Raw genomic sequence first — 13541 nt, 5'->3', positions numbered from 1 at the left:
CATGTGTTACCTGCGGCTGTTTGATCTTTGTTCCTAAGCATGCCGATGTTCTGCCCAAGACTCTGACACAGAGTGATGGCCATCGGACCCACACTGCCAAACTGAGGAATCACAAATCAAATCAATTTAAAAGAATTACTGGGAAAAGTTATCATGGGAGCTACGTACTGCTACAGCTCATGCTCCACCTCACCTCATTGATGCCCCCACCCCTTGTCAGCGAGCAGATGCCCCCAATGTAAGATGCCTCGCTGCGGCTGCTCCTGAACGTCCGCCCTCTGAAACACAAATGCAAATTTATTTGGATGAGAGCAAAGACAACAAACTGGGAGGAGGTCTACAAGAGCGCAGATCAGTAAGTAAAAAACTAAAGTAATAATAAAAGAAATTACGAGAAGAGGTGTACAGCATCATAGCGCTGCTTGATGCTCTCCTTCCTGTACTTCATGAAGTCTCGCAGGGTCAGCAAGGCATCATCACCAATGGCGATCTTGTTTTCAGACGACCAGGTTTCCATGGCCACCAGGACAATGCGGGTGTTGAGCTGCTCCTTGTAGATCTGGAAACACAGAAAAAAGGGAAACCCAGGCAGATTTATGCAACAGGTCAGGCACAGTTGCCTCTGCAACTAAAAGGTTTAAATGTACTTTTATTAATGGGGGATAATTTTATAAAAATCTGTTAATTTAATTAGCAGTAATTCATAGGGGTGCTTTAAAAAAACTGCCTTAAATTAGAGTTAGATCCTTGAATTGTGTTGCAAAAGATGGCTGCATGTCTACACTGCATGTTTTGGTTTAGGTTTTTGTTAATCTACAGACACAACAGGCAAATATATTTTTGGCAATAACAGGCATGATTTTAATCACCCCTGAATCTCTGCTACTCAGCCAATAATCAAACAGTTTGTCAGCTGCTGCACCAGTGAAAACAAAACTTTGCACTTGTTTTATGCAAATATTATCTAAAGCAAGATAATATTTCAAGTCATCTTGAAAATGGGATCACAATCTTGTTTTCTCTGATTAGATGAGCCCAATGAAAAGAGGTAACCTGCATTAAAGGGAACTGCAAGAATTTAACCACAGGAAGCTGGAGAAGCACTATAAGTTTGTTTTGAGGCTCCAGACTTGGATGCGTTGTGTCGACCACATTAAGAGGACATCAATGCAATGATTTATAAGTTTATAACTGAGTACATTTAGTTCTGGATAGATAACACTATCCCCACCAAAACTGTGAAGTTCTTACCAGAAATAAACCCTGGCCCAACAGTGATCTGAAGAGACTGCTAAATAAAAGACAGGATCATTATGGATCATTGGTGTCTACATATTACATCATAGATGCCCTTTATTTTCTATAGTTTCTGTGATAAAAAGGGAAAGACTAGAGAGCATGTCACTAAAGTAAGGACGGGGTGTGCTAATATTTATAAATCAGGGCAATGTGAAAATATGTGCACACCTCTCAAAAGTAATACTGTAGCTAAGGTTTAATGCTAGAGCTGTAACAAACATCACTGGATTAGGACCAAACCATTATACTGATTCTTGGTATTTAGGATTTATCAAATGCTTATGACAAAAACTTGCTTCAAGGACTTTTTAAACATTTTAAGCAGGTATGTTAATAGTTATGCAGAGCTGCTGTATGTGCACAGGTCCTCTTAATCACTGTCTATGCCCACTTATCTTACTGAATGGGCTGGTATCTATTCATTACTCTTCAGTGGGGTAACAGTGAGGCAGGCAGTCCATCACAGAGACACACCAGACAAACAATCGTAGATGATTACAGGCAAACCAAGGCAATTTAGAGAGACGAATCACCTAATCATTCATGTCTTTGTACTGTGGTGGAACAAAGAACCCAGCCCACGAAACAAAACCAAGAACTTTCTTCCTAAAGCAGAACAGTGCTACTAACTGTGTAGCACCCCACAGGCGATTCCTTGACACCTAAACCAATTTTCAATCATTTTAAAAATGGTAAACTTTTCTTTAACTTGCTATTAAAAACACCCAAATTCCCCAACTGTGAAAGAGTACAGGACTATTCCATTCTACTCTATTCACCATATCTGCAGCATTAGAAGCTGCAAATCTGATTTTTAACTCCAATCTAAACTCTATTTTCCCTTCTTGAAGGTAGGGGAGACATTTATGTCAGCAACTTTAAAGCATAATGCAGCAGCAGAAGACAGACAGCTATCTGTTTCCATGGAAACCAATAAAACTGTTAGCCTCCTTAAAATGAGGGTTGCTTTTGAGCCAAAGACTGTATCCTAAAAAATGAATTCTGAAGAAGCACCAAACCATCACAAATGCTTATTAAAGTAAATACATAAATATTTAATAATTTACTAATAAATAAACAATGCCTACCTAATTTTAGTCCTAATATTAAAGGTTTTGCCTCTCTTATTGATATTTCTACGAAAGATTTAGTTTTTAAAAATAATTGGATAGGACAAAATTCAAAATTAAAACCTTCTCAGTACTATGGAATTAAATATATACTCCTGATCCACTGCAAACGGAGAAGAAATCTGAAATATATAAAACTTGTTACAATGTCATCTAAAAATGTCTAATTTGAGAATAAACAACTGATTCAAAAGAACTGGATAAAAACAAGGACATGACAGTAATGAAATTATTAAGGCACTTTGGCCCAGTCCATTTTTAAAGTACAGTTCATGCATTTTAATTCGAGAAATTTCTCACCAAATCTGCCAAGTTCACCACGGATTTGGCAAAAATCTTTGCTTGCGTGGTTGATCTGCGGAGCTGCACAAACTAACAGAAAACAGAGCTTTTGTTGTTGTTTTTTTCATATTTCATCATCTAACAACTTTTAATATCACTTTCAAGAGGTGAGAAACAGACAAATCCAACCTACCAGCTCATAGTCATTGACGATCATCAGCTCAATGTACTTGGTCTCAGTTTGAACAGTGCGTTGGCCTCGCCTCACCTGTGAAAGACAAAGAAATGAGTCCTGAGAGTTGATGTTCTAATAATAACCTTCAAACAGCAAAGACTTTAAGCAAACACAGCAGGAGTAAGCATTACTCACTCGGCATGAACACAGATTCACACCTGCTGAAGATGGTGAAACTTTAGTTTGTGTCCTTGAGAACAGTAACCAGCTGTTTCAAACTGCAGCACATTTCCAAAACTTTTGTCTAGAATGCTTATATTAAATTCAAAATGTTTCCAGTAGGAGGAACTCTGTCAACTTAACTTCAAATCAACAACTCGCTGGTTGAAACCTGGACACAGTTTGGTTTTTGGGACAATAAATTCTAACAAAACTTTCTTTGAGCAATTGATAACATAAAGACCCAGTGCACATGACACCTATCCATAAAAAAAAAGTTTTCCTGTTAAAAAATCTAAATGACAATATTTTAATTGCAATCTTAATGTACAGAACGCAGGTAGAAACAATGATTTTTGGTGAAATCTGAGAAATTGCTTTGTGTTTGCACTGTTCAATCTCCATCACACTGAATTGGTTTCCACTTTCAGGTGCACAGGAAAAGATGTACCTCCCTGTATAGGTAAGTTCTTCTAATCCAAGCATATGGAGCTGCAGGCGCAGGGGGCCAGCATTGTGATTAATGGTGGAAGCACACATCAGAGGTCAAACAAAATATCGGAAACTTAAGTTCCAACTGCAGGAAGTCAATTCCAACAGAGATTTAATGAAGTCATATTAAATCCACTTACCTCAGGTTTAGGCTTCTCATTAACAATTGTTAGGATAAGGGTTTCCCCTCAGAGGAGGTAAACTGGAGGTACTACATGCATATTAGGTATAGGTATTAAATCATCCTAAATGATTAATTAATAAATAAATACATTTTAATAACACATTTATTTTGAAATTAAAGTCATTACTTCACTCTAAATCTAAGAATAACAAGTGAAGTAATAATATCATTTTAAGGATTCTGCAGTCTATTGCATTATCTTTTGTCCCGTCTTAAAGCAGGAAGTCATTAAATGTACAAGTTTGAAAGAAAATTCTATCTAAACAGCAAAATGGTGTTAATTTTCTAATAATAATATAAAAACAGTGCTAACTGAAACAAAAAAATTAGATCATCGCTGCGTAAGCGGGGCATTTAACCTCTGTCTTTTCCCTGCCATGCCAATTGCAGCCAGTATGTTCTTAAAGGACACATAGCTCAGTTCTGTATTTTCCCCTTTTGCTCAACTGTTTCTCAAATCAATTCACAAAGTAAACGCACAGCGGAAAAGGCCGGCCTGTCCCAGACTCTCTTTCATATCATCCAATTTGTCCCACAATTGTTTTTAAGATCTAGTCACCCTACTACACTTCTACATGAAAAATATAAATTCTTAACCACAGAATAGATTTGGAGCAATTATTCACCAAGGCAAAAGAGGCGAACAAAAAAACTGCGAAACTGTTTGGTTGATATTTCTGTTCAAATCATGCATGTGTTAAGACTAACTTGTCTTTTTGAGCGCCTCCGGATCCTGGTGAAAACAGATCTGTCTTCTTCAGACTTGATGTCTCCATCCTTCACCACAACATCTCCTTTTATTTGCCCCTCAGGCTCTGTGCTGTTCATGAAGCATCCTGCAAGATGCACACAAGCAGAAAAGTGACTAGTCATCAGTCCATGGATAGATGTAACTGTGTATTTTAGTCCTCTGATATGCAGAAGAGATCAATATCCAGCAGTGCATGGAGGAAGGACCAGGAAAAGGGAGAGTAGTGAGAAAGAGGAAGGGAGATTAATGAGGTAAAGGAGGCTATGGAGCAGAATTCAGCAAGGGCAGGGAGGACAGACAGACAACCTGATAGCAAGTCGATAACAAGGAAATCAATAAATAAAAAGTGTAAGAAATTTAAACATGAGTTGCAGAAAAGTTAAATATCTTATATCAATTACAAGGACAGAACTAAATATTTCTACAGAAAGTGATAGCCGGCATGAATGACCATCAATTCAATCAGTTCAGACTCTACATCTGAGTAACTTGCATTCAATTTACAAAAAAACATAAACTTCTGATATCCTGGTGGCTAGAGGTCAGAATATGGGTCCTACCTGGACAAGGAGGTGAGAAGAGATCAATATTGGGCATACGATACACAACGTGGTCTTTCTGGTGAGACAGATACATTTTTTTTAATCAGATTTCAGTTATTAACTTAAAATAAAAGGTAATGATGACTAAAATGCTCCACTAATCTGGAATAAAATCTCAGAAAACTGTAGTAGTGCTGAAAACCCTCAGTTGCTTTCAATGCAGATTCTAAACTTATGTTTTAAACTAGTTTTGATTGGACTATCTAAACATTATTAGTTACGTTTTTTTTGTGCAACTTTCTTTAATTTTGTTATTAATCATTTTGTAATACTTTTTTCTTTATTATTTAGAAATGTACGTGTATTTTCCTATTATGTAAAGCAGTTTGAGTCATCTTGCTATTGGGGTGTAAATAAACTGGCCTTGGCCATCCGACTACCTGCAGGTGAGGCCCTGATTGTTCAAATCAACTCTTTTGGTGAAACAGAGACTGCAGTGGTTATGGTGAGGTAGCTAATATTAGCAATCTTCCACTAATGACTTGAAATTAAGGAGTAGGAGCAAAATCAAACTTTGCGGAGAACGCCCATTGGTGAGCTTTTCTATTTAAAAAACAAGCCCACACATAAAAAAAAAACATACCATATTCACACTGTGGATTTAATGAAAGTGTTTAATTGAAGCTCAACAGCAACAAATGAAAAAGTCGGACTTTGAATTGTGAAGGAAACATTTTTATGCTTTGCAGACACACAACAGTGAGAGAGGAAAGTGCTCTAATGCAAAATTAATCATCCACGTGGTCATAATAATGGCTGTAACAAGTGCTGGACACGGTGGTAGACTTAAGCTGTGGATAAATACTTTATGAAACTACCTAGCAGAGACTAAGAGCAAAGCAGTGAGGCAGAGAATTAAGGAGTTTTATGACAAGCTGAGGGATTATTGATCCATCTCTATGTAATTGAACCACATTTCGATTACTTTGGGTCTTAATGGGAAAAAAGCTCAGACTGCTTCATTCTGGAACACTCAGCTTTCAGTCTTCTTTTTTTTTAATGACATGAATTTCATAATCAAATCTGAATGAGCCTTAAAATACAATTTGAGTTATGCATCTGTGAGAAATTGGTTTCCTTTAGATGTAAGCAAGCATATATCTCGGTGAAAGTGGAGTGTATTAGCTCAATATTTTCCATTCAGAATCTGAGAGATAGAGTAACACTGTCTGGACGGATGAGAAATCATCCAGAGGAGGCGGAAAGACAGAATGAAGAGGTGGCAGCTCTGGTAACAACCCAAAGTGCTAAAACATAAAGTTATTCATGCAGATTCCAAGTTTAATCTCCAGTGTTCGTCACTCATCTCACCTCTCCATTGCCAACAGGTTCAATCCCATAAGAGAAGTTGCCATCAGAAAACATCCCCCTGAGAACAATTTAAAGTAACATATTTATTTCAAGAATAATTAATAAACCAGTTTGTTTTTCAGGTGACAATAACTGATCCAGTGTTTCACTCACTGCAGGCCATGGCAGGTAGACACTGCAGCCCAGGAGCCAGGCAGCCCCCGCACTCGCCCATGGTAGTAGCAATGCTCCCCGCCCTGAAAACAAATAATAGATTAGAGTGAGACACTGAACCCTCCACCATCCTGTAACGTGTTAATGTCATGTTTCCGAAAATGAAACCAGTGCCTGTCTGAGAACCTTGAGCTGCCACTGATCACCTGGCCCCTGCAGGGCAGGTATTTTCCATCAGCCAGGTGGGTTATCTGATGTTTGCTTAAACAGATCAGTTGCTGATCAACATTAGTGTTCAACTTATGTGCATTTCACACAAAAAATCTTCTAAAACCTTTACAAAAAGTTCAGAGTAATATATTTGCAGACATTCTCTCAGTCAGTGCATGACTTTGCCCATTCAGAGTATAGGAAAGCCTTAGACTGATAGGTGTATAACAATCCACTTCAAGGTTACAGTGTGTAAGATGATATTGAGGTGGATTGCATAAGAAATCTTCAAGGGCGTAAACTCTGCAGTGCAGATTATGTTTACGGCATGTGTAATTCTGCCACTGACTGGACTTATAACATCTTCATATCTTTGTTTTGAAGAAACATAGATTTAGTTCCCTCAACTTTACACCACACTAAATATAATTTTCTTAGAGTACTATCTAAAAAAACGTCTACATCTAGACCCGTTTCATCGTAAGGACTTACTAGGCTAGGTAGCTTCCACCAGACTTTTTAAGGTATTTTAAAGTTTTACGCTGGCTAGTCTTTCTACATGAAATCACACGTAGTGCGACATGTAATCAGCAGAAACCACCGCAAGAGTAAAAATTTGTAAGGAATAAAGACAAGATGTATCATAGTTCAGATCATAAGACACATGTCAAATTTATCATCCAACGCATCAATGGAGATAACTTTGTTGGAGCTAAATCAAGTAAGAGGTGAGAAAAAAATGAAAATGAATAAGAATTAAGATCTTTTTTTTATTAGGGGTAATAATCTAAATATTTGACAAAGCTAAGCAGGGATCAGAGCAAAAATGAAAAGCAATAAGACATAAATAAGCAAAACTATAATTGTGATCAAAGTATTTTATTATTATCTCCAAATGGATCATTCAAATTGTTTACGTTAATATTTTTTACATATATGACACAGATGTAGGTTAAAACGAAATGGAAATGTCTGTGTGTCAAACTAGGCATAAAATAACACATTAAGCAAACTAGCTCAGATGTATTCTTTTTAAAATATAACCTATGTCAGCAATAATCCAATCAAGATACCTCGTTTTGTTCAAAATTGAAAGGCACTTAAGGACAGCAATTTATAAAGGCAGTTCTCCTAAAGCATGTTTGAGGGCCACATCCGGGATCTCCTCGGGGCCCTGGCCCTTCTTATGATGTCATCATATGGCAACACCATTCGGACAAACTGTATTGCACCAGTTTCTTAAGAATCAGATCTCTTCTGGAGTATCAACATATTATTACCTGTTTTTTTTTTTTACCTATTATTTTAAATTTCATTGACCATCTAAAGTAGCCCGAAAGTAGAAAACAATCATTCTCAGTCTTGAAGTCAAGAACTGTGTTCTAAGACAGACTGAGCTCTGCCATTTAACAAGGTGACACAAGAAAATTCAGTACTTCTTATTCTTTTTATTAAGATCTGAGGGCAGGGGAGGACTAATTGAACATCTTCAAAAACGACTTTCATGGAGATTTTAGACAAACAAAACAACAGTTATTATATTTGTAGAAAATCAACAGCTGTTCATTTTGACACAAAATTAAAAGTAGTGTAGGTTAATATGGCTAACTGATTGAGCACAGCTAGCCACAGCACTCCCCAGCTCTCCCCATTTATATCATAGTCTTGCAGTTACTTTGTTTAACATAAACATAATTTTTCAGTTTTGTTATCAATAAGGTAAAACTTCATAGATCATTAGCCACGCTAACACTACAGATGCTCCTGACTCGGCACACGGATGCTGCATTATATTATTATCGTTGACTGGGCAACCACAATGTTTTACGTCATGTGGTGACGTTCAACCAATCATATAGTGCAATGGCACTGGCATGCGCAGGATCTGCAGCTCTGGTACCTACACTGGCCCTCCAGTGGCAATTTATCCGGCCCTCAAGATCCAAAAAAGGCATGTCATGTCATAAAATAGAAGCATGCATTCTTTTGAAAAAGCATAAAGTGGTTTGAACTGCTAAATAAATTGAAGTAAAATTATAATACCAGAGCATTGTGCTCTTTTTTTATAAATAAAGTGCTGAAATTAAAGTGAGGATACATCCATCCATTTTCCATCAAGCTTATCCCAAGCATGGTCACGAGGGATGCTGGTGCCTATCTCCAGCTGGCTATGGGCGAGATGCGGCGTACACCCTGGACAGGTCGCCAGTGCACCGCAACATACTTTTGCAAGATTTTTCAAACATAAATTTGCCAAATATAAGAGGAACATCGTAGTTTGGTTTAAAGAAAGCATTATTAGTTTTATTATAATTTAGTTTGTTGCAAGGATATTACAGTTTGAAGAAATAGAAAATTACACCATATGCCAAAAATCAATCCCATGATGTATCGTTATCACTGTCACCTGTCAAATAAACAGCAAAACAAGTCCTCAACCCCCCACCTTCTCATGGAAAAAAACAGTAACTACATGGAAATAAACATTGGTTGTAAATATGGGCAAGGTTTGCTTGTCAGAACAATAGCGGCAATGTAAAAAAAAAAATACCAACATTCCCGATACCACTTTTGACGTGGTTATGTTGAGCAAAGGTTTTGTTTTGAACAGATGCAACTGGCCCTTTCAAAGGACTAATAAAATAACATCCCTTGAGGATTATGGTGACTGTTACTTTCCAATTCTTGCATCCAGTGTGAACAAAAACATTGCTAACCTTGTTTAAGCCTGATCAATATTGAAGCAGCTTTTCCACTTAGGTTCCAGTAAACCGTGACAGACTGAGTGACGGTTGACAGAGTTGGTGAGAGGTTTTATCCTCCCCTTTCAGATTCTTTCACTTGATTATTCATAAATCCCTGCTGGGCTCCAACTCAACGATCATGTTTTGGATATAGTGTTTCAGAGCCGTCTCTCAGCTCAGGGAACTAATATAGCCAGATTACAGAGACCTGGAACGACCCTATGATGCCAATATATACATGCTTTTGTAGCTTTAAGAAGCTTTAAGCAGTGGAATAGTACACTCACATATTTTAGTTTGTAGATTCCTGGAAATTGGGAATGTGATATGCTCTCGTCTGTCAATGTGTGAAACAAGGAGAGTCAATTTCAGTTGTTTGTAATGAACCTCAGTAAGTCATGTCTGCAACTGGAGCCTGCTGCTGTACAGCTTAGATAACATAACAGAAATGAAATGAGCAACTCTCTCCAGCTAGTTTGCCATCATGGCCAAACTTATCTGAAAGTAGGTTTACATTGCTCTCTTTCAACACATTCTGAGAAGCATTCCTATGAGATATTGGTCCCAACTGACATGAATCAAGCAGATGTGACTAATCTGATGCTGACTGCACCTTCCTGCACAGATCCTGCACTTAACCAGATCGCAGAGAAGCTAAGTTGAAGTACAATCTGGTAACTGTGGAGGTTAATGGAGTTTATTGAGCTCACTGCCACAGCCTGCTGGAAATGTTTCTCAGGATGTGAGTGCAATGTGGTCTTGAAGGGAGGTGGACATGGTCAGCAACGATACTCAAATGGTTTGTAGGTTCAAGCAGTTAGTACTAAAGGGCCCAAAACGTGCTAAGAAATCATTTCAACTACACTACTTCTACCGGCCTTACTGTCCCATCCTGACCAAGACAGGACCCTGTTTTCTAAATTTTAACGTTGAATCTGAATATTGCAGTTGTTATCCAAATGGACCCAGCAACTGTTAAAATATTTTAGTTTTTCGCAATTTTCGTGAGCCTTTGTAAGTTGGAGCCACAATTTCCTGCTTTTAGCTGATAAGAACGGCACTCAATGTGGTCATAAGCTGCTGCAACCAATCTGCCTCAATATGTCGTGTATTTAGAGGAGGCATTTCAAATACCAGGGTTGTACCAGGTGAGTCTATTTATCTACTGTTGCCTTTTTTTTATAATTTCCAAATAGTAAGCACCATTACCCTACAATATCTACAAGGCAATTCTCTCCACCCATGTGCAGTTCACTGAATGTTTCCTGTTTTTGGCACTATTCTCTTTAACCTGGTATGTGTGCAAATCCCAGCAGAAAAACTCTTCCTGAAATAGTCTGAACAGCTTGTTTGGCACAAACAACCATGCCACCTTCAAAGTGACTCCAGCTTCCTTTCTTTCCCATTATGATATTTGGCTTTACTTTCATAGCCACTTTTTGTCCTGTATTAGCGAGCAAATTAAGTGATCTACCAAATGAAGCAGCTGGTCAGCATACTGTATGTAACTGACTTTATTAAATGTTTTTAAATGACAAATAACTTTTCCTTGCATTTCATCCTAATATTAAATTCAGTCTTTCAAAAACCCCAAACTTAATACTTAAATTAGGGCTGCACAATAATTCAAGTGCACTGCAAGGGATAAATGACAACATTTCATTTCTTAGATAGTAAAATAAAATAGGGCTGGGATCTGTTTTTGCTTTGTGAAGACCCAATTGAAAAAGTAAAAAAGCTTTTATCAACCAAACAGGTAAGTTCTTATATGTTTGAGTTCATCTTGAGCTCTGACACACATCAAAACCAAGCAGAGGAAAAAGCTTAATTTGATACTCTAACTTCTACAATTACTTGAGTAATAAACATTATTAGTTTTGACACCTCTGGCAATGACTGAGAAACTGAAGCCAAGGACTAAAAAATAAAGATGGAAAGATTATCACCTGGTTAAATGTGCATTTCATCTGTTGAGCTTGTAGATCGAAAACATAATTGTATTTTATAATTTTTTTTACTGTAGGTGTTGCATAATAACATTCAAAGCTTCATACAAGATTCTTTTGTTGGCTTTCTTGGCAGCTTTTCTGAGGCTTTTTTATTGTTTGTGTCGATATCAGATTTAAAGCATATAGACCCAAATCTAGAAAAATATAAGGTTCTATTAGTTTTGGCAATTGGTACTATTTTTAATTTTCACAGGGTCTTCAACCAGGGTGGTGGCGTTCTTTTAACCAGGTGACTAGCAACGAACAGCAACAGATGGGGGAGGCGCAATGGTGTGCCCTACACAAACAGAACTTGCTGAAATTTAATTAAAAAAGGACCATAATTATCTTTAAAAAACAGAAAAAGTTGAATAAACTAAAAAAGTTAATCCCAATTCTTTTTACGCATGGAATGTAAAATTGTTCAGTTTAACCCTACGGTCTTAACACTGACCAAACCCAACTCTTCTTTCTTTACCGGATCAAAACACTGAATACATCTAGCGTTAGATGTAAGGTTTAACTAACCAGTAAACACCTCTGGATCTCAGCACATTTTTCATACAGACAGACAAAGACATGGCAGCACTTCTCAGTAGAAAGAAAATACTTTCATTGGTCATACTAGACAGTGAGACAGCCCATAGCACTTAGCACAGGGCCGGGTAATAAATAAATAAAAGGTAGGATTGCAAGGCTAAATGGAGGAAATCAAATTGCCCCACACAGCAGACACGCACTGACTGAAGAACTTTAGAGGGCTTTTCAGAGAGGTTCTTTTCATACTATGAATAATGACTACTCAATCATGTAAATAAACCCAGATACATAAGAAATTATGCATAAAGGTAAAATCTCACCAGTGAAACATGAGTAGGACACAACATTTGACGAGAGAGATGAAATAACAGCTTGAGCTACGAAAGGGAGGACAACAGACCTTTGCAACCTTCAGAAACAAGAAGATTGAGGCTGACAACTAATAGAATTAGAAGAGCTAGAGTGCACTCAATATCTGCACTCAGCATTAATGATCTCAGAGGACCAAAGGAAAGGTAATAAACATACAGAGTTTGAAAAGAAAAAGATACAACTAACAGAATAATTTTGCTCTCTTAGCTGCAATGACTAATAAGATTTTAAAAATATCAATCCCAAGACAAATATCAAATAGGATGAGAAAGGAAAATGGGAAAAAAGTCAAAGATAACGTTTTTATTACTACTGCTGCTTTTGTTAGAATTAAAAGTATGATTCTATTTGTTAATAATCAGCCATTTTAGAGCAAATATTTAGCTTATCCAACAATTTGAATAAACAATGTTTATAGAATGGTAGATTTTTTTTAGACTATCAATGCCAGTCAAAATGTTGCTTCAGGAAACAAATATTAAAAACAATAACAAGAAACTGCATTAATAAAATGTCTTTTTAAAACCAAAATAGAATTTCAACATATATCATGTACCTTTCCTAAACCTATGGGGTAAATTAAAAGATGAACAAATAAACTTTGCAAAATATTCAATTATAAGGATATTTTCCAAATATTTCTGACAGATTTTTGCCACATTTTAAGGAGCTTTTAGTGAACTAGCATTAGGCTCTAAAAAATAACGTTTAAGATCCAGAAATTAAAGTTTCTAAAAGAGAACCTATAGATATTTATAGTGCACTAACAAATACAACATAGGACACTAAGCTTTGTTTAGAAAAACGGCTTAAATGATCAAAAAGTAATAATAATAATTGAAATGTATTAATCTCACACTGGAGAAACTCACTTCTGCATTTAACGTATGCCATTGTGGAGCAGTGGGCTGCCACTATGCAGCACCTGGGGAGCAGTGTTGGTTTAAGGGTCTTGCTCAGGGAGCCAGAGTGGAAGTCTGCAGAACTGGGGCTTGAACTCAGAACCTCTGCAGGCCAAGTGCAACGCCATTACCACTAAGCCACCACTCCCCACTCCCAACTATCATCCAGTATATATATATATATATA

The 13541-nt window shown here is 37.1% G+C and overlaps 1 protein-coding gene across 2 annotated transcripts in view; it reads right to left on the bottom strand.

Moving 5' to 3' along the window:
- Positions 1-13541, bottom strand: part of LOC107099766 (disintegrin and metalloproteinase domain-containing protein 11-like) — a 41430-nt gene that overhangs the window by 13497 nt on the left and 14392 nt on the right. For both annotated transcript variants that reach the window (XM_015398026.1, XM_015398027.1), the window contains exons 5-13: positions 6599-6681; positions 6446-6503; positions 5093-5150; positions 4490-4617; positions 2905-2979; positions 2730-2801; positions 393-559; positions 194-278; positions 11-101 (exon numbers count right to left, since the gene is read on the bottom strand). In XM_015398026.1, the coding sequence (XP_015253512.1) occupies positions 11-101; positions 194-278; positions 393-559; positions 2730-2801; positions 2905-2979; positions 4490-4617; positions 5093-5150; positions 6446-6503; positions 6599-6681 (817 nt within the window). The remainder of the gene's footprint in view (positions 1-10; positions 102-193; positions 279-392; positions 560-2729; positions 2802-2904; positions 2980-4489; positions 4618-5092; positions 5151-6445; positions 6504-6598; positions 6682-13541) is intronic.

Source organism: Cyprinodon variegatus, unplaced genomic scaffold, assembly GCF_000732505.1.
Source record: "Cyprinodon variegatus isolate N-32 unplaced genomic scaffold, C_variegatus-1.0 Scaffold904, whole genome shotgun sequence".
NCBI lineage: Eukaryota > Metazoa > Chordata > Actinopteri > Cyprinodontiformes > Cyprinodontidae > Cyprinodon > Cyprinodon variegatus.
Note: the sequence above shows the minus strand (reverse complement) of the source record. Positions and strands in the feature narration are given on the sequence as shown.